Source organism: Doryrhamphus excisus, chromosome 8 (genome assembly GCF_030265055.1).
Source record: "Doryrhamphus excisus isolate RoL2022-K1 chromosome 8, RoL_Dexc_1.0, whole genome shotgun sequence".
NCBI classification, from domain to species: Eukaryota; Metazoa; Chordata; class Actinopteri; order Syngnathiformes; family Syngnathidae; genus Doryrhamphus; species Doryrhamphus excisus.
The window spans coordinates 60,978-88,245 of record NC_080473.1 but is presented as its reverse complement, the minus strand read 5'-3'; the positions used below and the strand labels follow the sequence as shown (position 1 = coordinate 88,245).

General features: G+C 47.2%; 2 protein-coding genes across 2 annotated transcripts in view; one reads left to right on the top strand and one right to left on the bottom strand.

Annotated features, from left to right (window-relative positions):
* Positions 1-16,350, top strand: part of zmp:0000001236 (mastermind-like protein 2) — a 37,424-nt gene extending 21,074 nt beyond the window's left edge. The window contains exons 2-5 of the mRNA XM_058079134.1: positions 753-1,883; positions 10,227-10,346; positions 11,517-11,610; positions 11,923-16,350. Coding sequence (XP_057935117.1) covers positions 753-1,883; positions 10,227-10,346; positions 11,517-11,610; positions 11,923-12,677 — 2,100 coding nt within the window. The 3' untranslated portion in view covers positions 12,678-16,350. The remainder of the gene's footprint in view (positions 1-752; positions 1,884-10,226; positions 10,347-11,516; positions 11,611-11,922) is intronic.
* yap1 (Yes1 associated transcriptional regulator) overlaps positions 14,058-27,268 on the bottom strand; it is a 37,274-nt gene continuing 24,063 nt past the window's right edge. The window contains exons 5-8 of the mRNA XM_058079135.1: positions 20,584-20,735; positions 18,312-18,439; positions 17,854-17,966; positions 14,058-17,160 (exon numbers count right to left, since the gene is read on the bottom strand). Of these exons, the coding sequence (XP_057935118.1) occupies positions 16,925-17,160; positions 17,854-17,966; positions 18,312-18,439; positions 20,584-20,735 (629 nt within the window). The 3' untranslated portion in view covers positions 14,058-16,924. The remainder of the gene's footprint in view (positions 17,161-17,853; positions 17,967-18,311; positions 18,440-20,583; positions 20,736-27,268) is intronic.

Sequence of the window (27,268 nt, the reverse complement as noted above, 5' to 3'; positions counted from 1 at the left end):
GGAGTCTTAGGAATACGAGGTTGAAGTAAGATAGAGTCTTCGGAAGATGGAGTTTTAGAAAGACTGGCTTTAAGTAAGATGTAGTCTTAGGAAGATGGGGTTTAAGTAAGAAGGAGTCTTAGGAATATGAGGTTTAAGTAAGAAGGAGCCTTAGGAATATGAAGTTTAAGTAAAATGGAGTCTTAGGAAGCTGGAGTCTTAGAAAAATGGGGTTTAAGTAAGATGGAGTCTTACTTAGTATGAGGTTTAAGTAAGATAGAGTCTTATGAAGCCAGAGTCTTCGGAAGATGAAGTCTTAGAAAGATGGGCTTTAAGTAAGATGTAGTCTTAGGAAGATGGGGTTTAAGTAAGAAGGAGTCTGTGGAATATGAAGTTGAAGTAAGATGGAGTCTTGGGAATATGAGATTTAAGTAAGATGAGTCTTAGGAAGATTGTGTTTAAGTAAGAAGGAGTCTTTGGAATATGAGATTTAAGTAAGATGGAGTCTTAGGAAGCTGAAGTCTTAGAAACATGGGGTTTAAATAAGATGGAGTCTTGGGAAGTTGGGGTTTAAGTAAGATGTAATCTTAGCAAGATGGTGTTTAAGTAAGAAGGAGTCTTAGGAAGATTGGGTTTAAGTAAGATGGAGTCTTCGGAAGATTGGGTTTAAGTAAGATGGAGTCTTAGGAATATGAGGTTTAAGTAAGATGGAGTCCCAGGAAGATGAAAAGTCTGTGGCGTTTGTGTTGAGTGTTTCTCGTTGTGTTTTCCAGCTTCAAGGGTCTTTGCGGAGGAAGATGGAGGGACATGTGCCTAAGCAGAACTCCTGCGCTTTCTCCACTTCTGATTTCAAGCGAGTCCGTGTAGAAGCTGGTGGAATGGGGCGAGCCCAGGGCAACCACAACTTAGGCCATGCCCACTCTTTGCAAGCCTCGTCGGCCATGGCGGTGCACAGGAAGAACTACATGATGCCGCACGCTGTGGCCTCTGACGTCTTCAGCATGACCTTGAAGGAAATGAAGAAAGAACCAGTGGAGGTCCAGTCATGCGGGCGTTCCCATGCGGAGATGATTTTTGATTTCAAAGAGGAAGGTCAGATCGACCCGGAGCTCCAGGATCTTTTTGACGAGCTGACCAAGTCGGTGCCTCCTCTCAACGACCTGGAGTTTGAGAAGATGCTGAAGCAGGATGACACTTTTGGTTTGGATCCGGGGCGACCCAGCTCAGCGGGAGCAGTGGCCAGCATGTGCTCCCCCCTGGAGAAGACCATCAAGATGGAGCACTCTCCAGATTACGGTCAGGTCCACGGTGGCTCTTCGCAGCTCCGGCCGGCCTCAGCGGGCCCGTCGTTTACAATGACCACCTCTTGCACTGCTTCCACCACCACCACACAGAAGGTTAACACTCAGGTGGGGCCCCCCAGGTCCATGCCCTGTTGGCCCGAGATCTCCCATGCGGAGCAGCTGAAGCAGATGGCGGCCAACCAGCACCAGCCCAGCTTGCTACTCCACCACCATCACCACCACACATTGCCCGCGGGACTGGCAAGTTGGGCGCCCACCATGAGCACACACTCCTCCACCAGCACCTTCCCCCAGGACAAAGGGACCAGGCCAAGACTACCTCCGCAGACCAAAGGTGTCAACAATGGCCTTTTCAAGACCAACGGCCATCACGTGGAGATGAAGGCACTCGCCGCCAAACCCAGGGGGCACTTCACCCCCAATGCCACCTCGGATCACGGGATGCCCTTGGTGGCTAGCTCAGGCAACAAGACATCCAACCAGCAGGATTCCCCTCCTGACGCCCAAAACCATCAGCCACTCCACTTCCAGAATCACCAGACCGCCACGACACTCCAGCATGGCGGAGCACTGCCCTTCAGGTTGGGCCAACAGCACCAGGTGAGGGCGCCATTCCTAGTTGCATCACCAGGAGGATTCAATATTCCATCATTTACTGGAAGATGGGAAGTCCTGTCTGCAGTAGCAATGCTTTTTGTTGTCATTGGACCAGCACTTTTTTAGTGTCTCTGTTCCTGACGATGACACAGATTGCCAGCACACAGTAGATTAACATGCAAGTCGTCTCGTTGCCGCACTCTCCATGGCGGTCGGCTGGCAGGGCGCTGATATGTGCAGCAGGAATTGCTAATTGGAAGTTGTTAGCTGCGAGGGACAAGTGGTAGGGAATGACAGTAATCGGCTTAGCCTGCTGCCCCAGGTTGAATCACTTCATTTATTGTGATGGGGGGGGGGGGGGGGGGGGGTATGTGAAGTGCTTCACTGTATCTGCTGCCGTCTTTGTCAAGAGCAAGCGTGACCTACTCAAAGCAGCCGAATGTACCAACACTAACCAACATTTGGGAACAACTTTCCGTATGTTTCTGTGCAGTTTTCAGATTAGGGTTTAATCCCATGGCTAAGTATAACCTCAGAGTAAAACTGGGTTTTTAAACTGGGCTTGGAGTTTTGTTAGTCATTTCAAACTAGGGTTCAAACTATTTTTTTACAGTCTTGCCGATCTAATCTCATACGATTTATTTTTTTATAACAAGCTTTTGTTACAAACATATAAGGGTTTCAAACTAGGGTTGGGATTTCAAAGTAAAAGAATGGTTTCAAACTAAGGTTGGGATTTCAAAGTAAGATAAGATAAGGGTTTCACACTAGGGTCGGGATTTCAAAGTAAAAGAAGGGTTTCAAACTAGGTTTGGGATTTCAAAGTAAGATAAGGGTTTCAAACTATGGTTGGAATTTCAAAGTAAAATAAGTGTTTCAAACTAGGGTCGGGATTTCAAAGTAAAAGAAGGGTTTCAAACTAGGGTCGGGATTTCAAAGTAAAAGAAGGGTTTCAAACTAGGTTTGGGATTTCAAAGTAAGATAAGGGTTTCAAACTATGGTTGGAATTTCAAAGTAAAATAAGTGTTTCAAACTAGGGTTGGGATTTCAAAGTAAAATAAGGGTTTCAAACTAGGGTTGTGATTTCAAAGTAAGATAAGGGTTTCAAACTAGAGTCTGGATTTCAAAGTAAAAGAAGGGTTTCAAACTAGGTTTGGGATTTCAAAGTAAGATAAGGTATCAAACTAGGGTCAGGATTTCAAAGTAAAAGAATGGTTTCAAACTAGGGTTGGGATTTCAAAGTAAGATAAGATAAGGGTTTCAAAACTAGGGTCTGGATTTCAAAGTAAAAGAAGGGTTTCAAATTAGGTTTGGGATTTCAAAGTAAGATAAGGGTTTCAAACTATGGTTGGGATTTCAAAGTAAAATAAGTGTTTCAAACTAGGGTTGGGATTTCAAAGTGTTACGCTCCCGGAGGGTCTGGGTCCCGGACACGGAGACTGGAGACAGGTGAGTGAGTTCTGATGGCTTTATTAGGCCCAAAAGGTAATAACAAAAGGCGATGGTGTCGGAATGGAGCACCATGGAAAAACACAAGGAGGGTTGGCTAGAGGCGAGCGCTGCTGAACGCAAAAACACAAGGAACTAGGAGACAGAGCTGCGGCATGTGTAGCGTAGCGGTTGTAGTGCAATAATCCGGCGTTCCCCAGCTGTCTGCAGTCAGCTTAAGAGCACGCGGAGTAATTGGCTTCAGGTGTGTTCAGCAGCTCCGCCTCCAGCCAGGAACAGAGGATCTGGGGAGACACAAAAACAGGGAGGAGACTGGGGAACAGAGCAAGGGCACCAGGATGTGACAGTACCCCCCCCTTAACGATGGGCGCCACCTGGCGGCCTACCTGGCTTCTCAGGGAAGCGACGGTAAAAGTCCGAGAGTAAGTCAGGGTCAAGGATGAGCGCGCGAGAGACCCACGAGCGGTCCTCGGGGCTGTACCCCTCCCAGTCGACCAGGTACTGGAAACCCCTGCCCCTTCTTCTCACGTCCAAAATGGCCTTGACCGAGAATGCGGGGTGGCCGTCGATAAGCCTGGGAGGAGGAGGAGGCACCTCTGGAGGGCTGAGGTCACTGACCTTGACTGGTTTGAGGAGGGAGACGTGAAATGTGGGATGGATACCAAGAGAGTCCGGGAGACTGAGCAACACAGAGGAGGGGCTGAGGACCCGTTCCACGGGATAAGGGCCGATGAACCTTGGTTGGAGCTTCTTCGAACAGGTGTGGAGGGGCAGGTCTCGTGTGGACAGCCAAACCCTCTGTCCCGGCTTGTACTCAGGTGCAGCCACACGGTGGCGGTTGGCCAGGCGCTGGTTGCGCTCCGCTGTGCGTGCCAGGGCCATCCGGGTGTTGCGCCAAGCCAGGCGAGCGCGGCGCAGGTGGGCGGACACCGAGGGGACAGAAGACTCTGCCTCCTGTGAGGGGAAGGCTGGGGGTTGGTACCCATAAGCCCCATGGAAGGGAGAGAGACCCGTGGCGGAACTGACCAGGGAGTTGCGGGCATACTCGATCCAGGGCAAGTTGATGGCCCAGGAGGCCGGCTGCTGGTGGCACACGCAGCGGATGGCGGCCTCCAGGTCCTGGTTTGCTCGCTCGGACTGGCCGTTAGTTTGAGGGTGGTAGCCCGAGGACAGGCTGGCGGTCGCCCCCAGCGCCTTGCAAAACGCCTTCCAAACGGCCGAGGAGAATTGGGGACCCCTGTCGGAGACCACGTCGATGGGGATGCCGTGGAGCCGGAATACATGGAGGACCAGAAGCTGGGCGGTCTCGAGGGCTGAGGGGAGCTTGGGGAGGGCGACGAAGTGGGCCATCTTGGAAAAGCGGTCCACTATGGTGAGGATGACAGTGTTCCCGTTGGATGGGGGAAGGCCGGTGACAAAATCCAACGCCACGTGGGACCAGGGCCGGGAAGGGATGGGCAGGGGGCATAGAAGGCCTGCAGGGGCCTGATGGGAGGATTTGTTACGGGAACATGTAGTGCACGCGGCCACAAACTCAGCGACGTCCGAGCGCAGGGAAGGCCACCAAAACCTCTGCGCCAGGAGGAAGGTGGTGCGCGAAACTCCGGGATGGCATGCGAGCTTTGATTCGTGCGCCCAGCGAAGAACCTCTGGGCGGAGAGCAGGGACAACAAACAGGCGTCCGGTCGGGCAGCCCCCCGGGGGAGGAGAGTCCTTCAAAGCGTCCAACACTTGCTTCTCCACGTCCCACTGAAGGCCTCCCAGGATGCGGGACGGTGGGAGGATGGTTTCCCGACGAGGTGTGTGCGAGGGAGGGGAGTGCATCCTAGACAGGGCATCGGGCTTGCCATTCCGGGAACCAGGGCGGTAGGTCAGGGTAAAATCGAATCTGGTGAGGAAGAGGGCCCAGCGTGCCTGCCGTGGGTTAAGTCTGTGAGCAGAGCGGAGGTAAGCCAAGTTCTTGTGGTCTGTCAGAACGATGAAGGGGACCGCCGAACCCTCCAGCCAGTGCCTCCACTCCTGTAGGGCCAAGACGACGGCCAGTAACTCCCTGTTGCCAATGTCATAGTTGCGTTCCGCCGGGGTCAGACGGCGAGAGAAGAAGGCACAGGGGTGCAGCTTCTGATCGGTGGTGGAGCGCTGGGAGAGGACAGCCCCCACGCCGGTGTCGGACGCGTCCACCTCGACAAAGAATTGACAGAGAGGGTCAGGGTGGACAAGAACAGGTGCAGAGGTAAAACACAACTTAAGTCTCTCAAAGGCGGAATTGGCGTCTGGGGACCACACAAAAGGAACCTTAGGGGATGTGAGCCTGTTCAAAGGTTCTGCGACCCGACTGAAATTCTGAACGAAGCGGCGGTAGAAATTAGCAAAGCCCAGAAACCTTTGCAGGTCCTTCCTTGATGTAGGAGGGAGCCATTCGACCACAGCCTGGATTTTGGCAGGGTCGGCTCGGAGTTGCCCCTTCTCCACCACAAACCCCAGAAAAGAGACAGACGACGAATGGAAGGTGCATTTCTCCGCTTTAACAAAAAGCTTATTCTCAAGGAGCCTCTGTAAGACCAGCCGCACCTGCTGGATATGCTCCTCGAGAGTGGCAGAAAAAATCAAAATGTCATCGAGGTAGACGAAAACAAAACGACCCAGCATGTCGCGAAGGACATCGTTTATGAGGCACTGAAAAACGGCGGGCGCGTTGGTGAGGCCAAAAGGCATAACGAGGTACTCGAAGTGGCCAATAGGGGTGTTGAATGCAGTCTTCCACTCGTCCCCCTCTCGGATGCGGACAAGGTGGTAGGCGTTGCGGAGGTCGAGTTTGGTGAAGAACTTAGCTGAGTGGAGGGAATTGAAAGCAGAGTCCAGTAAGGGAAGTGGGTATTTATTTTTAACTGTGATATTATTGAGGGCCCGGTAGTCCACGCATGGACGGAGTGATTTGTCCTTCTTCTCAACAAAGAAAAAGCCGGCAGCTAAAGGAGAGGAGGAGGGGCGAATGAGGCCCGACGCGAGAGAGGAAGAAATATATTCCTCGAGTGCCTCTCTCTCAGGCTTCGACACGTTATACAGGCGTGAGGTGGGGAGTGTGGCACCGGGGTGAAGATTAATACTGCAGTCGTAGGGACGGTGAGGGGGGAGTGACATGGCCCTGCTCTTACTGAATACGTCGCGAAGATCGTGGTAAGCGGAGGGAACAGAGGAGAGATCTATGAGCTCGGGGGTAACGGCGCGAGCGGCCGGCAGACGGGGACACGCCCCCCTCAAGCAATGCGTGTGACAGAAAATGCTCCAGTTAGCAATGGCTGGCTTAGCCCAGTCAATGTGAGGGTTGTGTCTGCTTAGCCAATTAAGCCCTAACACCACGGGAGCGGAGCGCGAGGGGATGATGAAAAAAGTCAAGTTTTCGACGTGGTTGCCAGATAGGCGGAGCGACAGAGAGTGTGTCTGGTGAGTGACACTAGCGAGGTGGCGCCCATCCAAGGAGCGTACGACTTTGGCCGTCGAGAGCGGCACCACCGGGATAGAAGCGCTAACCACAAACGCTTCGTCGAGGAAGCAGTCGTCCGAGCCAGAGTCGATAAAAGCCTTGATATCAATACTGATATCAGACCAGGAGAGTGTACCTGGCAACTGCAAGCGGCTGGCAGCAGGCGTGGTCGAGGCAGGAAGTGCGGTCCGTGAGACCACCGACGAACCAGGAGAGGGCGTGACCGTAGCTTGGGAGCGTTGGCTGCCTGGGCGGAGGGGACAGCGGGAGATGTTGTGGTCGGGCTGTCCGCAGTAGATGCAGAGACGTAGCTGGATGCGACGCCTCCTTTCGGCCGGCGTGAGACGATGTCCGCCGAGCTGCATCGGTTCCTCCGGTGCCAGCATAGGTGGTGCCCCCATGGAGGTGGACGGCCGATGGAAGAGGGCGGGCTCATCGGGGGATCTCCGAACGAAGGTCGGCGCGGCGCGTCGGAGGAGCCGGTCCTGCTCGCGGAAGTTCAGGCGCTTCTCGATGCGGACTGCCAGGGCGATCAACTCGTCCAGATCGCCCGGCGTCTCCAGGGGAATCATGTGGTCTCTGATTCGCTCCGCGAGCCCGTCGGAGAACACGTCCAGGAGAGCTGAGGGGTTCCAGTCGCTCATTGCTGCGAGGGCGCGGAACTCGATCGCGTAGTCCGAAACGCTGAGCTTGTCTTGGCGAAGCCTCAGGAGGGTCCGGGCAGCCTCGCGGCCGGGGAGATTCCGTTGGAATACTTGCTCCAACGCCTTTGCAAACGAGGAAAAGGAGGAACAGATGGCCGAGCGACGGCTCCATTCCGCCGTGGCCCAGGCGCCCGCCTTGCCCGTGAGGTGGGAGGTGGCAAAGGCAACTCGAGCGCGTTCTGTGGGGAACGCGGCCGCTTGGAGCTCGAAGTGCAGCTCGCACTGAGTCAGGAAGGTGCGCACGTCACCTGAGTCCCCGGAGAAGCGCTCCGGTTTCGAGAGCTGGGGGCACACGGCTGCAGGGCTGGGCACAACCGGCAGAGGGGAAGGATCCGGAGGGACGTCCGCAGCCGGAGGTGCGGCGAGAGCCGGGTGGACTTGCAGGGCCGAGAGCACGGCGTTGAGCTGGGTCTCAAGGGCGGTCATGCGTGCATCTTGCCTCTCGGCCAGGTTCTGCATGCCAGCGCCGAGTGCGCCGAATTGTTCCTCTTGTTTGGAGAGGCGCATGGCTTGAAGGCGAAGGGACTTCTGGACCGGGTCCGCGTCGCCGGGTTCCATACCTTTTCTTTTGGCCGGATTATTCTGTTACGCTCCCGGAGGGTCTGGGTCCCGGACACGGAGACTGGAGACAGGTGAGTGAGTTCTGATGGCTTTATTAGGCCCAAAAGGTAATAACAAAAGGCGATGGTGTCGGAATGGAGCACCATGGAAAAACACAAGGAGGGTTGGCTAGAGGCGAGCGCTGCTGAACGCAAAAACACAAGGAACTAGGAGACAGAGCTGCGGCATGTGTAGCGTAGCGGTTGTAGTGCAATAATCCGGCGTTCCCCAGCTGTCTGCAGTCAGCTTAAGAGCACGCGGAGTAATTGGCTTCAGGTGTGTTCAGCAGCTCCGCCTCCAGCCAGGAACAGAGGATCTGGGGAGACACAAAAACAGGGAGGAGACTGGGGAACAGAGCAAGGGCACCAGGATGTGACACAAAGTAAGATAAGATAAGGGTTTCAAACTATGGTCGGGATTTCAAAGTAAAATAAGGGTTTCAAACTAGGGTTGGGATTTCAAAGTAAGATAAGATAAGGGTTTCAAACTAGGGCTCGGGATTTCAAAGTAAGATAAGATAAGGGTTTCACACTGGGGTCTGGATTTCAATGTAAAAGAAGGGTTTCAAACTATGGTTGGGATTTCAAAGTAAAAGAAGGGTTTCAAACTAGGGTTGGGATTTCAAAGTAAGATAAGACAAGGGTTTCAAACTAGGGTTGGGATTTCAAAGTAAAAGAAGGATTTCAAACTAGGGTCGGGATTTCAGAGTAAGATAAGGGTTTCAAGCTCGGGTCTGAATTTCAAAGTAAAAGAAGGGTTTCAAACTAGATTTGGGATTTCAAAGTAAGATAAGGGTTTCAAACTATGGTCGGGATTTAAAAGTAAAATAAGGGTTTCAAGCTAGGGTTGGGATTTTAAAGTAAGGTGAGGGTTTCAAACTAGAGTCTGGATTTCAAAGTAAAAGAAGGGTTTCAAACTAGGGTTGGGATTTCAAAGTGAGATAAGACAAGGGTTTCAAACTAGGGTTGGGATTTCAAAGTAAAAGAAGGGTTTCAAACTAGGGTTAGGATTTCAAAGTAAGATAAGGGTTTCAAACTAGGGTCAGGATTTCAAAGTAAAAGAAGGGTTTCAAACTAGAGTTGGGATTTCAAAGTAAGATAAGATAAGGGTTTCAAACTAGAGTTGGGATTTCAAAGTAAGATAAGATAAGGGTTTCAAACTAGGGTCGGGGTTTCAAAGTAAGATTAGGTTTGGGTTAGTGGGTTAGGATTAGTGGGTTGTAGTGGATCATAATTCATGCTTGTACTATGAGGGGGGCGGGGGGGGCAATGGCATCATCTTCACATTGGACCTAGACTGTTTGTGGGCGAACTCTCGACAACACAGCCCTCCTCAATTAGCATCAAATTCGGGGGCCCTGGGACGGGAGGGGGCGGGCCAAGACCCGCCTGGTGGCTGTGGCAGGGGCTGTGAAGGGAGCGCTTTTTTCCTGGGAAAGCGAGCTGAGGCCAAGTCCAGATGCAAGACCGCTCCCAGGGGATGACGTCTAGTGTGGAGGAAGTGCAGTGTGAGAGCGGGCAAGGCCGGGCCGGATCAGCGCCTGTATACCGCTTGCTACACGAATCACTGGGCTCCCACTCATGCCACATGTGGTCTTCATTTGTGGAAAAAAGGGGGGAGGAAACATGGAAAAGAGCTTAATGACACATCAGGATTACTCAGTTGTACAAACATAAACAGCATTTATTGGCTCCTCTTACAACAATGACCTTTCAACATTAACCCTCCACACTTCATACACACAATGTTTCTTTTCTCTTTTTGCATCAGTGCAATATTATCAGGCTGCTGACTCCAGCTTTTCAATACTGTGTCAGGGACCAAATGGGTTCTGGTAGAAGAGCAAGTGTGCTCAATAAACCCAATTTGTCACATTTTTCTTGCTGTCTCAGGGATTTTCCTCACTTTCTGTACAGACAATTAAGAAATGAGAAGGGGACCTCGTTCTAAAAATAAATCGTTTATCCGCAGATGGTAGTAGCTGTTACCGATGCCTGCACCGAAATGTCTTGTAGAATGTCTCCCTCTCGTGGCAAAATATGTTCGTTGCACTTGTATGTGTTAAAAAATGGGCAAAATCAAACCCTAATGCAGGTTTTCGTGTTTTAGGGTGTCCCTCCTGGGCCCAGGATGCCTGCAAACGGAAGCGTTGGACAGCTGCGACCCCCAGCGCCCACCCACCCTCTTAAAGGCCCGGCCAAATCCCCCACCATGCAGAGACACCATGCAGTATGTTCTTTTCTGTTTTTATAGCGGCTGCTGCTGTGCTACCATGATGGACATTCTATCGTGTTAGCATTATTACAGTTATTCATTCATTCTACCGCTTATCCTCACGAGGATCGCGGGGGTGCTGGAGCCTATCCCAGCTGTCTCCCAGCTGTGATTGGACTGGTGGCCAGCCAATCACAGGGCACATATTGACAAACAACCATTCAGCGACTCCAAATTGTCCATAGGTATGAATGTGAGTACATTCATACCTATGGACAATTTGGAGTCGCTGGTTAGTTAGTCGCCAATTAACCTAGCATGTTTTTGGAATGTGGGAGGAAACCGGAGTACCCAGAGAAAACCCACGCATGCACGGGGAGAACATGCAAACTCCACACAGACATGGCCGAGTGTGGAATTGAACTCGGGCATCACAGTTATGTTTGAAGTATTTTTATGTCCTTTCACTCCATTATTGGACATTATTTACAAATATTGTACAAGCGTACAATATGTACAAGGTTTAATATTAATTTTGTTGAATGAATTAGGATGGAATTAGATTAGGTTTACATTAGGCATTGAGCATCAATGGGAACTGGGACAAACATCGGACAACATGTGAGTCAACTCTGACTTTTGATGATCGACCTGCCCGGTGACATGATGACACTCAAATTCACTAAAAAAGTAACAAAAACACAATGAGAATATCACAAGTTGTTAATTTTACACATACATTATTTTATACGGTTAGCGCACAGACCTCACAGCTAGGAGACCAGGGTTCAATTCCATCCTCGGCCATGTCTGTGTGGAGTTTGCATGTTCTCCCCGTGCATGCGTGGGTTTTCTCCGGGTACTCCGGTTTCCTCCCACATTCCAAAAACATGCTAGGTTAATTGGCCACTCCAAATTGTCCATAGGTATGAATGTGAGTGTGAATGGTTGTTTGTCTATATGTGCCCTGTGATTGGCTGGCCACCAGTCCAGGGTGTACCCCGCCTCTCGCCCGAAGACAGCTGGGATAGGCTCCAGCACCCCCTGCGACCCTCGTGAGGAAAAGCGGTAGAAAATGAATGAATTATTTTGTACAAAATAATAAATGTGAATCGTAATATTTGAAAGAAGCCTGCTGTATATACAGTAAGTGTGGTGTGTAAGTATGTGTATTTATTCTTTCAGGACAAAGACAACACACAGGATCAGTTCAGTCGTCATCTCACCAGGCCACCACCGGATTATAAAAGAAGTGTGGTGGGCGGGAACGTCTTCCCAGGTGAGTTCCATTTCTCACCAAAAAGATGTGTGTGTATACTATATATATATATATATATATATATATATATATATATATATATATATGGATATGATCGTTGGCCAATTAAAGTGAATGTTATTCCTGATAGTACTGATGTAGTAGTAGTCAAGTCATAGTATTTCTTCCACACATCCTCATTTCTTCCTTACCTTCAGGTGTTGCTTAACGACACTTCCATTGACATTATGGAACATAGATATACTGTAAAAATGTACTGTACACTTATTTTTTCTATGTCTTAATGATGATATATCTTGTCTAAATGTTCAGGTCCAACCTCGTCCCAGTCCTCCAGTGCTGAGAAGGACCTCCGGTGCCACCTTCAGGGTGAGATGAGCTTGTCGCCGTCAGACCACAGGTTCGAGGGTCATTCCGCCCCTTGCATCGGACAGTTCTCACAGCACAACAACCAGAACCGAATATCCCCAAACAAGCCCAGATTTCTGAGTCCAAACACGCAAGGGAGTTCATTCGGGATGAACAACGTAGCGGGTGGCCAACACCCGAGAACGACAGCTGACTCTCATTCTCCGGGGGTAGCAGGGCAGGGCCTGGGGGGCACCATGACCAACATGGGCTGGTGCTCGTCCGGCAAGACCGGGACCACCGGACTAAGACGGCAAGCTCAGTTGGAACCTCCAAAGCATCAGTACCTACAAAGACCCCTAGGACCTCCCAACCATGTCGCACCGGACATCAGGATGCTACCGATGAACCCGTCTGTTAGAGACGCAGGTTCCAGACTCATGCAGCCAGCGATCGGCTCCCCGTCCGCACCAAATCTGAACCAGTCCTCTCCAGAACAGCGGGTGCCGGTGGGAAACTTCCCAGAGGCCGCGTGTAGCAGCTACCACAGCGGGCGCCCCAACCACGTGACCTTTGACTTCCTCCCCGAAGGAGACAACATGGTTCCGGGGATAAACACGGACTCGGACTTCATAGATTCCCTGCTCAAGTCAGGCTCGGGGAACGACGACTGGATGAAAGATATCAACCTGGATGAGATTCTGGGGAACCACACTTGAAGCATGATGGACGTGGCGTGCGTGTGAAACGTGCTGATGCTCGGTTTGCCATCTTTACGTCAATGTTGTGTTTACTGTGAAAGAATTCATGTACATCAACACAAAACCAACTGGCACTGTGAACACGCTGCTGTGCTGTTGCATTCACTGTCCAGCCTCATTCTTTTCCTCCACATGTCTTTTTCCATATGAGCTTCTTTTTATGATTTTAAAAATGTGACTTTTCTGTGCAATTGAACAAATATTGGGATATTAGCAAGACAATATAATACGATAAATAAAATGATGACATTGTTTTGCCAATGCAGTTATTCCTCTCCTTTTCCTATTCCAAGATTTAAATGTGTTTAAGCGTGTGCTATTTTTAGGCTGTGCTTGTCATGTGACAGTCATGTGACTATTCCAGGATATGTTCCCAAAATGGCAGCGAGTCAGATAAGCTAGCTCATTCCAAAATCTTATTTTTTGTCAAGACTGACGCGACGTATTTGTCATAATCATTAATAAGACAACAGATGTCACTCTTTCAATCAAATATATAATTAAGATAATACATCTTTGGCGTAAATACGTTTTTTTTAACGTTTTTATGTTCTTTATGCTGCATGGGTTTACGGTTAAATCCGGAAGTGGTTGAACGAGTTTCTTGCTACCACTAGAGGACGCCAAATAGCCACGTCACATAATGACTTGGCCCAACGGCGGTAAGCGGCGGTAAGTACACATTTATATATCGTCCTAATTATCCTTAACCTTCACCAATGTAACCAGATATAAAAATATTAACTGCTAATCATTTGTATGAAATATTAACATGAAATATTTCAATTCATTCTAATTCTCACTTTTCCTGAAAGTACCATTTTTACATTTTACATGTTTTCCTGTTTTTTTCTGTTGATATTTATATTAGCTTGGATATACTGTGTAAATCATCCCGCTACCTCAGTAGTTTAAAATATATCCAAACATTACTTCATCCATTATTGAAATGAGTATCGATAAGAATCAGACATGACGTCATAGATGAATGGATTGCGGAGATACCAGCAACCACCGTTTGGCCCGTCACGTCACGCATGCGCCGTAGCTTAGCATGATTGACTAGAATGCGTGTAAATAGCATTAGCAACATTAGCAAGTCACTAGGGAAGATTTTCAACACCTCAGCAAAACATGGGCACAACAGAGCCATGTCATTGATCTTATTGATGATGTGTTGCGTAACACTAAGACAGGAAGAACATCAAATTAAAAGCACAAGGAGCCACCATCCACCAGTACCAGCCTGGACATTAAACTCGTGGACATGACATTTTTTTACATGATTATCCAATTTCAGATCAATATTTGCAAAAAGTAAGTGACATTATTAGTGTGCAACAAAAGAATCAACATTTTACCACAAAGTATATACTTTATTTCAAGCCAATTTCAGAGTTTTTGATATGAAGGGATATATATTTATATAATGTAACAGATTGTATGGTTCTAAAACATGCACATATCTATAAAAAAAAGACACAATGAACAGATCATCGCTGAATATAAATTCATTCCATGTGCATTTAGAAAAACTAAATACAAAATTGGGTGTGATTAGTTCTACGGCTACAATGACGGTCAACAGCTAATGTGCTCCGCTAAACAAGCATTAAAATTAGCTTTTTGTGACAAAAAAAAAATGCCGTGCAATACAAGCACTGTAGTGTACCACTCTTGTTTGTCACCAACACTGTTCAAAGTCATCAGCACATCAATCTAAAAAGGAGCTTTCTCACAAACAATATAGAATATAGGAAAAAAAAACTGTTCCATCAAGTTAATGCTACCAAAAGATACTGAAGTTAGCGTTCAAATCATCTCGCCCGACCATGAGGGTCTGCTGCGGGCCGACATCACGTGGCGTGAACATCATTCCCAAATAAAACCGTGAGAGATCTGCGCCATGATGAAATCTTTTCAAATCACATACTTCTCTGCTCTAAAACCTGGTCCAAGGAGGAGAAAAAGAAGACGTGGCTCTCCTGGTATCACCACCCATCACCACTTTGTTCCTCGCTAGCTTATACTTTGATCACACAAGAAATCACACCTTCTTTCCTGGACTGTCAAACTGGAAGTCAAAAAAAAAAAAAAAGTACAATCTTTGGAATCTGCCACAACAAGTCCTGATGATATAACAAGTGATTGTTTCTTCATTCATCCTCACAAAAAGAAAGAAAAACTCCAAAGTGTCCAACCTTGGCCCGTCCACAAACATGCTTCAACACGTCCAAGCTGTCCTCAAACGTCTCAGGAAGACTCATGGGCTATCCACGCGGGAACGTTTTCAAGTATTTATCCTTTCAGCTAGGGATGCTCTAATCTGTCGGCACATTTTGATGGCATGTGGTGCCGATAAACGCCTTCCAAGGCAATCTCCCATTTTCCCATGGGGAACTTACCTACCAACGCATGCCATGAAGAACATGTGATGGGGGTTAGAAAGCTTTCATTGAATACGGCTAACAATGTGATCATCAGTCAAAAACGATGAACAACACTCGCCCGTAAGTGCGGGGCAGTCATAAGGCAAAGCTAATAGAGATGAGCAGCAATGGAAGACATCGAGTTCATCTATTGCTTTCTTCCTTGGAGCCCACCTACGTGCTCCCTGGAAGTCCTGCTGGAGCTCCACCGGACTCTCCTTGAAGAAGAGTATCTCCAAAATTAACACTCATCAATAATAAACTTGAAGTGATCGGTGGCGGCCCATTTCTCTTACGGATTAATCGGCATCAGAAAACCTTGATGGGAGCATCCCTACTTCATCCTTCCTTTCATCCACACGGAAACAGCGCTCCGGTGCCCTGAAATGCTATTTTCCAGAGTGGGACAACCAGATATGTATCCGCCATGTAGACAACAAGCAAACCGCAACTTTCAAAAACGATGACATCACCCCCCCATCGCCATCACGTGACCAGAAGCTGACGTCATTTCTGAATATTTCCACTGACATGACTCACTGCAGTCAACATTCTCCTGATATTTTATCTTGGGCCCCAGTCCACACGGATTACTAAATAGTTGCATCCAGACGGAAGGGTAACACGGATGTAATACATAAGTCACGCCTACAGCCATTAAAAAAAAAAAAAACCTTCTCAGGGCACCCGTGTGGATGCCAGGATGAAACCAGACTCAGAAGTAATTCCACGACAGACAATATGGGTGGTCAGGTGGTTCCCTCTGTGTTTACAGCGCCACACGTAGGCATGACTTGTGTATTACATCCTTTTCATCCGGTCATCAATTCCTATCTGGATGGGATGACCATTTATGATTTATAATCCGTTGGCTTTTTTTGGTTCATGTTCAGGAATAGGAGCCACGTCGGAGAAAGACGCAAACTGCAAACTTTGAAATGGGCCACAGAGCCACCAAAGTGGATCATTGTACCTTTTCTTCATCTGAAGTGATGTGATGCAATTGAAAAAACTCCAAACAACATAAGCAACTTTGATCAAAGTCATCATACACGTGTTATCTAAAAGTCCAAATAGTCAAAGAGATAAAAGATGAATTAGAAGCTGTGATATAAAGAGGCTAACAAATCCCTACATCCCATTAAAATGTGTTTATAAATCCAAAATACATTTTGATGATAGAAAAAGATGAGAAAGAGAAAGCGTGGTGGGATGAGAAACTTGTTCGTGTTGCTCGCTTTCTCTAAAAAAAAAAAAAAAAAAAAAAAAGCCAAAGGCACTTGAAGTAACAAAAGAAGTTAGTTAAAACTTAGACTTGCTGGCACAGCCAAGCAGCGATGCGGTGGCCCCCCCAGGACCCTCCTGACCGCCACCCAATCCCACCTGTCCTAGCGGGGGCCTCTTGATACCTTGACTCCAAATCCGTATTGTTCTCAATGCGTCAAATACATCATTTTTGGTTTCTCAGGCTCGTTAAAGAAATAAAGCTAGCGTGTCCTAGAGGCCAAGATCAGCTATGATGGGGACATCAGGAGTGGGGTGAACACGCCCGAGATTGTGTGTGAAAAGCTTTGCTTTGTTACTGTCTGCTCATGGGCCAGCCTTGAAGACACAGACAACATGAAGAGTGAGGAGAATACTGCCACAGAGCTGAAATGTCTCGTCAAAGCACGGAGGAATCCTTCACACGTTCGCCGCACTTCAGCGTGTCGGGGGAGGGGGGAGGAGGAGAGGAGGAAGAGGAGGGAGCACGGCGCTCTGGGTTTGTGTGGGTGTCTATAACCATGTGAGGAAGCTCTCCTTGTCGATCTTGGTAGCTGCCAGCACGGACTCCATGTCGTTGAGGATGTCCGAGCTGAGCGCCTCCTGCAGGCTGGGCATCAGCTCCTCGCCTTCCACCGCCATGCTCTCGCCCTCAAGGGTGCCCAGGTCCACATCCGTACCCGGGATGGCATCCAGGTAGTCGGGGAAGCGGCTGGGCTGCGTTCCCATGGAGGTCGGAAGAGGGTCCCCTGATTTATTTATGGAAGACAGAAAGGAAGAACATTTTCAAAATAAATATCAAATAAAATAGATTCAGGTGGGCCAGCAGTCTCAATAGTCCCAGTCTCAGACTTCCCAGAGTCTGGCCACCTCTTCCAGGTCCATCCAAGGTGTTCCCAGGCCAGCTGTGAGACATAATCCCTCCAACGAGTCCTGGGTCTGCCCCAGGTCTTAGATGGGAATCTAAAATCAATGATCCGCCTTCCCTCATAGAACAATATCCAATGACGGTTCAGGCATCAGTTTTTGGATAAAGGAAATCCTTTTTTCATTCATTCATTTTCTGACGCTTTTTCCTGTGTTGGAGCCTATCCCAGCTGTCTTCGGGCGAGAGGCGGGGTACACCCTGGACTGGTCGCCAGCCAATCACAGGGCACATATAGACAAACAACCATTCACACTCACATTCATACCTATGGACAATTTGGAGTGGCTAATTAACCTAGCATGTTTTTGGAATGTGGGAGGAAACCGGAGTACCCGGAGAAAACCCACGCATGCACGGGGAGAACATGCAAACTCCACACAGAGATGGCCGAGGGTGAAGGGTGGAATTGAACCCTGGTCTCCTAGCTGCGAGGAGCTAGGCGCGCTAACCACTCGACCGCCGTGCCGCCTGGTTACCAATATAAGCAAGATAAAATTCCACCTGATTGGCTCACCTGTGTCCATCTCGTCCACGCTGTTCAGGAAGTCATCAGGAGTGCGGGGGACGCTGTAGCTGCTCATGCTCAAGCCGCTGTCTGTGCTCTCATCCCTGGAGTGGTACGTCCCGCTGAGGGACACAAAGAGGAAACAGTGTTGATGAAAGTGCGTCACTTCCTGTGTATTGGGCTATCATCGGAAAAAAGAGCAGCGGTTGAAACAGGACAAGAAGAGACGACATATGACAAGCTGTGCTAATAAGCAGAGGGAAAATATGTCGGCAGAGTTGAGCGGAGGCGTCATGAATGAAGCCATTGTGAGAGCAGTGTGGGAGGTTGGCTGGTCGGGGGGTATCGAGGGGGAGATTAGGTCGGGCCGTCTACTGACTGGACCACGTGCTCAGCTCATTTTGGAAGACAACCTGCAGCTTCTGAAACTTCCCAGCTTCCCTTTTCTCCATTTGCCACCAACCAACCTGTTGAGGAATGGGTCCGAGCTGTTGGCTGTCATGGTGCGGGCCTCCTGGGCCATGGGGGATGACACGGGGTTGGTGCCACCATCTTGATCCATACTGGTGGGCAGCTGGTTCCTTAGAGCCAGATCCTGTGGATGGCAAAGAGCACATGATGAAGGGATGTTATTGTGTCCTGGAAAATGAGAAAATGGAGCGTGACCAGCGTTTGTTGTGTACATCTTTCCCATGTGTTAGCATGCTCTGTTAGCATGACCAGCATACAATATGTTGTGTATATCTTTCCTATGTGTTAGCATGCTCTGTTAGCATGACAAGCGTACAATATGTTGTGTATATCTTTCCTATGTGTTAGCATGATCTGTTAGCATGACCAGCATATAGCATGTTGTGTACATCTTTCATGTGTTAGCATACTCTGTTAGCATGACCAGCATACAATATGTTGTGTATATCTTTCCTATGTGTTAGCATGCTCTGTTAGCATGACTAGCATACAGTATGTTGTGTACATCTTTCATGTGTGTTAGCATGCTCTGTTAGCATGACCAGCATTTGTTGTGTACATCTTTCCTATGTGTTAGCATGCTCTGTTAGCATGACCAGCGTACGGTACAGTGTGTATATCTTTCCTATGTGTTAGCATGATCTGTTAGCATGACCAGATATGTACAGTGTGTATATCTTTCCTATGTGTTAGCATAATCTGTTAGCATGACCAGCATATAGTATGTTGTGTACATCTTTCATGTGTTAGCATGCTCTGTTAGCATGACAAGCGTACAATATGTTGTGTATATCTTTCCTATGTGTTAGCATGCTCTGTTCGCATGACCAGCGTACTGTAGTACAGTGTGTATATCTTTCCTATGTGTTAGCATGATCTGTTAGCATGACCAGCAAATAGCATGTTGTGTACATCTTTCATGTGTTAGCATACTCTGTTAGCATGACCAGCATACAATATGTTGTATGTGTGTTAGCATGCTCTGTTAGCATGACCAGCATACAATATGTTGTGTATATCTTTCTTATGTGTTATCATGCTCTGTTAGCATGACTAGCATACAGTATGTTGTGTACATCCTATGTGTTAGCATGGTCTGTTAGCATGACCAGCGTACAATATGTTGTGTATATCTTTCCTATGTGTTAGCATGCTCTGTTAGCATGACCAGCATACAGTATGTTGTGTACATCTTTCAGGTGTGTTAGCATGCTCTGTTAGCATGACCAGCGTTTGTTGTGTACATCTTTCCTATGTGTTAGCATGCTCTGTTAGCATGACCAGCGTACAGTACAGTGTGTACATCTTTCCTATGTGTTAGCATGATCTGTTAGCATGACCAGCATACAATATGTTGTGCGTATCTTTCCTTTGTGTTAGCAGGCTCTGTTAGCATGAACAGCGTACAATATGTTGTGTATATCTTTCCTTTGTTGTGTACATCTTTCATGTGTTAGCATGCTCTGTTAGCATGACCAGCGTACAGTATGTTGTGTACATCTTTAATGTGTGTTAGCATGCTCTGTTAGCATGACCAGCATACAATATGTTGTGCATATCTTTCCTTTGTGTTAGCAGGCTCTGTTAGCATGACCAGCATACAGTATGTTGTGTACATCTTTCATGTGTGTTAGCATGCCAGTTTTCTAAGCATGTGGAAGCGATGAAATGTAGAAACAGGTCTAGCATATAGTAAACACATTTTACGACAGTGTGTGCACATGCTCAGCTCGCTTCCGATGAACTTTAAAGAATGGGTGCGTGAGTGACACAGCACACAAAGTTCCTCATTTATCATCATAATCATAAATCTGTGATTGTGCTGTTAAGAGGACGCAGCCTTGAGTAAACTCCTGAACTCGGGCCGCACCGCCCCCACACACCGTGACACATCGCCGCTAGGAAGTGGTATAATTACTGCCGATGAGTCACGAGACTTCATGGCAGCTAAGGTCGATCAAAGGCGGTGGAGATGGGGGGGGGGTTGAAAGTGTAATCCACCAAGAGATGAGTCATCATTTAAAAGTATATTCCAGATGTTCTACAAGCAAAGTGTCCAATAACACATTGTAAGAACCACTTAGTCTTTACAACACATTCAGGGTGCGTGTGGGTGCATCACAACCACAACAACAATAGCCGACCACTGTCGTCATCTTTGTAACACAACAGAATCACATGACTTACCTACATCACCGCCTGAACCCGGACCCGGGAATACTATAAGTTAGTCTCAAACAAAAAACAAGTTATGGCCTCAATCCTAACCTGAGGCCTTTGCCGAAGCAGCTCCTGTTTCAGTCTCAGCCTCTCCTTCTCGATCTTCTGCAGCCTCAGCTGGTTGACGCTGCTGTGGGTGCTGGAGGGCAGCTGGCCGCCCTTCACTGGTGCACTCTGGGAGATCCTCTGCTGGTTCAGTGCTGCAAAGACAGAAGGAGGGTATGTGTTTGAAATACAGCAGTTTTACATGGCTGTCTTGTCAATTCAACAGGTCACCATATTTATGAGATGCACAAAACCACATAAATGCATTGTTGTTATTAGGGATGCTATAAATCAAGATTTTATAGTGCCGATTCCGATACCAATCATCCATAAGTAAGATCCACTAATACCGATCACATGGATTAACTGTAGATACAATAAGGATGGGTGGTATTGGCCAGGGCCGCCATTACACAATTCCAAGAGCTCCTGGCAAATGGGTCATTATTTAAAAAAGAAAATTTAGGCCTACATAGTTTTTGTCGTTGTTTTGCCTAAGGAGTTTCGTACTATTTGACACAAACCTGAATTAAATTTGATGCATGTTTTCATATTTTTATGAAGGCATGAAGTCTGATTAAAAGTGACTAAGAGTTGAAACAAGTTTGCATGCTAGCAACGTTAACATGCTAACATTAGCATGATAGCACTAAGTGTTTCAATGAGTTTTACCTATAAAACGGATAAAAAAAGCTACTGAGTACAATTTGAGTATTTCATTATATGGCTTTATCTTTGTAGCTTTTTATACAAGACTGCTGAATTAAAATTTTATATCATTTTATATCGTCATATCGTATACATCCTAAAGGTTGCCTGAGTCCATATTGCCCAACCCTACTACCAAAGCTAACATTAACCTGGTAACACTTAGCATGAGAGCATGAAGTGTTTCAATGAGTTTTACCTATAAAACTGATAAAAAAGCTACTGAGTACAATTTGAGTATTTCATTATATGGCTTTATCTTTGTGGCTTTTTATACAAGACTGCTGAATTAAAATGTTATATCATTTTATATTGTCATAACGTGATACATCCTAAAGGTTTCCTGAGTCCATATCGCCCAACCCTACTACCAAGGCTAACATTAACATGGTAACACTTAGCATGAGAGTTCTATGACATGAAAATGCTACTATGCTAATGTTACCATGCTAACGTGAAAATGTCGGCATGCTAACACCTGTCATAACAGTGCTAAGTGTTACTTGATACACACAGGAAGAACGTGCACATGATGAATATTGACATGTAAACAAAGCATTGCGTATACCTTAATTCTGCTCAACAGAATTAGACTGTTTCACTCAATGTGCACGTGTGTGTGCGTGCAGCCTGCAATGCTGGGTGACGTGTTTAACCAAAAAGAAGAAAAGAGCACAACAGGACTTACAAGTTGACTGGCAGGCAAGCATGCTGGAGCGGCGCCAGTGCAGCAGGTTGTGTCACATAAAGGAAGTCCCGACGCAAGTTTTGTCCCCGCTGTCCTGAACAAGCGCAATTCCTGTAAGACCTGATCCCCTCCCACACGCTGACTAAGACCGGCTTTGTTGGTTTGCTGCGTTGCATCAGTCGTGCCTTATCCTGTTATTGTTTCGATCTCATTGGACCCACTGTGTCTTTATGGAAGCTCACGCCGCAAGCGCTCACACAGGACACTTCATTAGGCACACTAGCACATCCTATGATGTTGATGTTTTTTAGCCTTTCTTCTGCTAGCATACTGTATGACAACAAGTCAGGGTGTATGGGAGGCACATCTTTGGGCCCTGTTTTTTTTTGGGGGGGGGGCAAGTTTTTCCTTGAGTTTTTATCAGGAAGACAACAAGAGGTGTAAGAGCAAAAGTCCTGCCAGGGTGTGGGGTGGGGTGGGGTGGGGGTGTTTGTGTGTCACTCTCCCCTGTGCTCTCCTGCGCACCCCCGGCACCTTCCTCATCACCATTCAATCAATGTTTACACTACCTCTGCAACTGAATGGAGCGCGGCCCGGGGCGCTCCCTGGGAAGCTGGGAGGGGCCAGACCAGAACTTATCCATCCGTCCGAGCCAGCCCCCTCCCCCAGCTTACACATGAGCCGCCTCCTCTCCCTCCCACACATGCAGTCATGGGAGAGAGTGCCGCTTCTCTCCACTCCTTATCAGCGCCACACACACTGAAGGCTTTTTGTGGATGTATACCTCCGCCCGCTAAGACGCCAGTTAACCCCTCCCCAAAGTAGAAGCGCTCCCATGTGACCATAGATGCATATTATCAACATGAAGTTGCTGAAACGTCACACTTTTGAGAAGAAACCACAGGAAGTTGAGTACAAACAAAATGGCTGACGTCTGACTAACTTGTACAGGACCATTTCTGGCCCCCACATACCCAATAAAAAAGGTGCGGGATTCATCGTATGGTCACACCCCAGCGGCTAGCTTCAGGCTCCCAATGCCTCAGGCCACTAACCAAAGCTAATGCTACATATCTTGCTATGTAAAATCAATGCATCCAGGAAGGAAGTATGACATATCATCATCAATGTAGCTGTACATGCAGCATGGATAGAGAACCTTGCTGGAGCTTTTTGGAGCTCTTTAAATAGCCGCCTTTCTAGGTGTGTCCCATGACGTGCTCTCATTAGCTGCCTCTTTTACCTCTTTTGGTATCTTCACAACACAAAAAAGAGAAATGTGTGTGTCTGACAGGCGACATTTTTTTAAAAAATGCACTTTTCCTTTGATGCTCTATTGAAAACATTAGCAGTGAAACACAGACATCAAAAGTATCAACTGCAGGCTTTCTATCAGAGATGCTGAGCCCCTCCCCCGTATGAAAGCACTCACAACAAAAGGCTAAAAAGTAGCCCAAAAAAAAAAAGTGAATTTGTTGTGCGACTGACTTAGCCTCCATTGTTCTTCCTCCCTCCTACACATAAAACAACAGTCCCTCCTTCCTTGTGGTGATTGCTTCCAGTGTAGGGTTGGGCTCAATAATCATAAATGGGATATTGTCATAGTTGTGGAATATATATATATATATATATAGTGGTATAGAACACCTGTTTAGATATACAAGATGCTTCTTTAGGCCAAGAATAAGTTCACCTTGCTGACATATGACATATTTTTGGATTAACAATAGGCAGTTATCATTTAGGAATGTTATATTACAGATGCACAACATCTTATTTTCAAACCAATAACAACTTTCTGCTACTTATTACCAATATGGTACCGATAATCAATAGCTTCTTTATATGTACTTTATTCCCATTTAGATGCAAGTAGTTAGTGGCTTAGTTAGTCAGTGGTGTAGCTAGTTAGTTAACGGTTAGTTAGGGCAAAGCTAGAGGTAAGAAGGAACAAATGAGGATGTGTCGACGAGTCCTAATGAAATATCATAACATGACTACTAGCACAAGACTACTACCAGGAGAAGCAGAATATATGGGGAGGGGCCATCAGCTGTGGCCCAGTAAGGTGCACTGTATTCGGGTACACGCTCCGAGCAGCCGCTGTGCCGCCACGGAGGTCTCTGGTAAACTCTTAGTACTTTTCCAGCCCTGCAGTGCTGGCGTTTTAAGTGGTTGCTAAGGCTTGCATTTGGTACTTGTCCTTCCTCTTAAAGTGAATGTTTGTTTCCGAGTGAGCTCAGAGGAAGTTAACCTGACAGAAACTTGATTTGCTCACCTGCACGGCACGCGTAATCTTGCCTTGCTGGAGCGCTTTTGAAATAATGGGTTGTCAGGGCGATTTTTCATGGAATTAATTGTATGAACATTGAAGTTAAATAAAACTAGCATATATAAATTCATGATTTGATGAAGTATATTTTGTCAGTGACAGGATGGTTGAAATCTTTTGGAATGCTGGTTTTATGGTAAATAAGTGTCATAGTTGTTGCTAGAAATGTGAGAAGTGTGAATAAGCGTGCATCATAAGACATTACCGAGCTGCACCATTTGGTGCTGAGCCAAAGGAATTAGGACAAAGGAAAGTTTGTTTGAAACAATTTGTTTGGTGCTTGATTGCAGCAATACCACAACCAAGCAATCACGGTGCGTTCCGAGCTAGACAATGTCATGAAAGGAGTTCAAACGTACATGCCTGAGCTTCCCCGGTAGACCAAACAGTACGGCACCAACAATGAGAAAAATGGAAGCAGGGTCTGAGGTTCATTTCAGGGCCAGCCTGATAGCACACACAAGGAGGTGTGTGTGTGTGTGTGTTAACAATATATGAAGGCATCTATAGGTGCTGGGGAGGAGATAAGACACAAAGTTAATGCCGTCTGCCTTTTGTTTTCTTCACGCACGCCAGCAACACAACCAGAACAACAGCAACACTAAGTCCCAGCAGCCATGTTATACCACACACACACTCATACAATGTACAACACATACACAGTAGTAAGGTAAAGTGTCCATCACTCAAATAAAATTCTCTTCAAGAAACACAAGCCCCCACATAGTAGCTGTCCTGGGCTGCACCTGCCAGTAAATAGCAGCTCCTAGCCCAAATTTGTGATAATTTCAGAGATTAGATGGAATCTAAACAATACTGGTATGCCAAGGCACCACTGTATAAATGACAATAAAAAATACCTGCAGTGCTACCTTCTCTCTTCTCTCTGGCATTTTAGACTAGACGTACTCGGTGACAAGTCAACTCCCAGCGACAGCAGACACAAAGAACTTTGGAGCCATTTACTAAGGCTCCATTCAATATCTATCCCACCTGTGGCTCCACATCAAACCATTCCATGTCCTCCATAGTTATTCGCAGGCCACACAGCGAGGAGATTCCCCCCTCGGGCATCTCTGTCTGGAGTTTGCATGTTTTCCACGTGCGTGTGTGGGTTTTCTCCGGGTACTCCCATTTACTCCGACATTCCAGAACAACATGCTAGGTTAATTCCAAATTGTCCATAGGTATGAATGTGAGTGTGAATGGTTGTTTGTCTATATGTGCCCTGTGATTGGCTGGCCACCAGTCCAGGGTGATGTCAGCTGGGATAGGCTCCAGGATACCCCAGCCATCCTAATGAAGATAAGCAGCATAGAGAATGGATATATTACATTTTTCTCATTGATGTTTTTACTGGGGGGGCGGCACGGCGGTCGAGTGGTTAGTGCGCAGACCTCACAGCTAGGAGTCCAGGGTTCAATTCCACCCTCGGCCATCTCTGTGTGGAGTTTGCATGTTCTCCCCGTGCATGCGTGGGTTTTCTCCGGGTACTCCGGTTTCCTCCCACATTCCAAAAACATGCTAGGTTAATTGGTGACTCCAAATTGTCCATAGGTATGAATGTGAGTGTGAATGGTTGTTTGTCTATATGTGCCCTGTGATTGGCGGGCGCCCAGTCCAGGGTGTACCCCGCCTCTCGCTCGAAGGCAGCTGGGATTGGCGCCAGCACCCCCGCGACCCTCGTGAGGAAAAGCGGTAGAAAATGAATGAATGAATGTATTTACTGGGAGTGAACGATAATTATCGGTCCGATGCAGAGAAATCCAATAAAAGTAGCTCTGACCATTGATCATTTAAAAAATAAGCTCCAATGGGGTGAGATTACCCGATTAATCTGAAAATTCTAACAGTCCAATTTGATGATTTTTATTATCAAATGGATGATTTGTCCAATTTGATCTGTTAAAGCATCATACAATCTGTTATATGTGTCCATTTTTCAGGAGCACTTTAAACATCAGAAAATAGCAAATAATGGAATTTAATTGGACAAGTTTTTTGTTTTTTTTTTACTGAAGACCCCCGGTATACACAGTACATGAATAAATCGGTGTGCAATGGCGGAGCTACGTGGTGACCAATGGTCAACTGGACTATGACGTTATTTGAATGAACTTTGTAAATACTTATAATGTGTCATATGTTGCCCACTCCACATCCATTGCAGCCTGCTCATCCTGGAAGGGGGGATTCCCTGCTTCTGCGGTCCCTTCTCAAAGTTTCTTTTTCTCCCCAAATGGGACTTTGAGATTTTGGGTGTTCAGATCAGGGGATGTTGTGATAAGGGTTATATATATATATATAAACTGACTTGAATTGACTTATTGCCACCCCTTGTCATAACCAATTATGCAAATTAGAATACAATTTTTGTTATGTATTCAAAATACTTTAGTATTTGATGACAAAAAAAGAGTGACAATCCCACTAGAGTTTGGGAGATGACATCATTCTAGCCACCAACTTTCCTCGTCACGTGACACGTAGGCCGCGTTTGACAAAGACAAGCTTTAACATGACGGCCTCCACAAGCTACAAGTGGCGGTGCGGGTCTCCTCCTTGGAACACGTCCACACACACGCATGCAGACACACAACTCGCCTCATGGATCCTTGAGAGGATGCATGCTTGCTTCGTCGAGAAGTTCCTCAGTTTTCCTTTCTTCCCTCAAACCCCAGTCCCCCCCCCCCCCCCCCCACACACACAAGTCTTGCGCCCTCCCCCTCTCGCATTGGAGTTGTTTGACTGAAAAGGTCTGGAAGAGATTAAGAATAAAGAAGCCTGGCAGAGATTCAAAGTCTGTCTGGAGCGACGGCACAACGAGGCCGTGCCTGCACTGGGCCTCACGGAGGGCTGGGAGGGGTGTGTTATGTGTACTTGGGGGGGGGGGGGGGGGGGGGTTAAGTGTTGTGGGGCTGCATGCGTGTGTGTGTGTGTGTATGTGTAAGGCAGCCGGC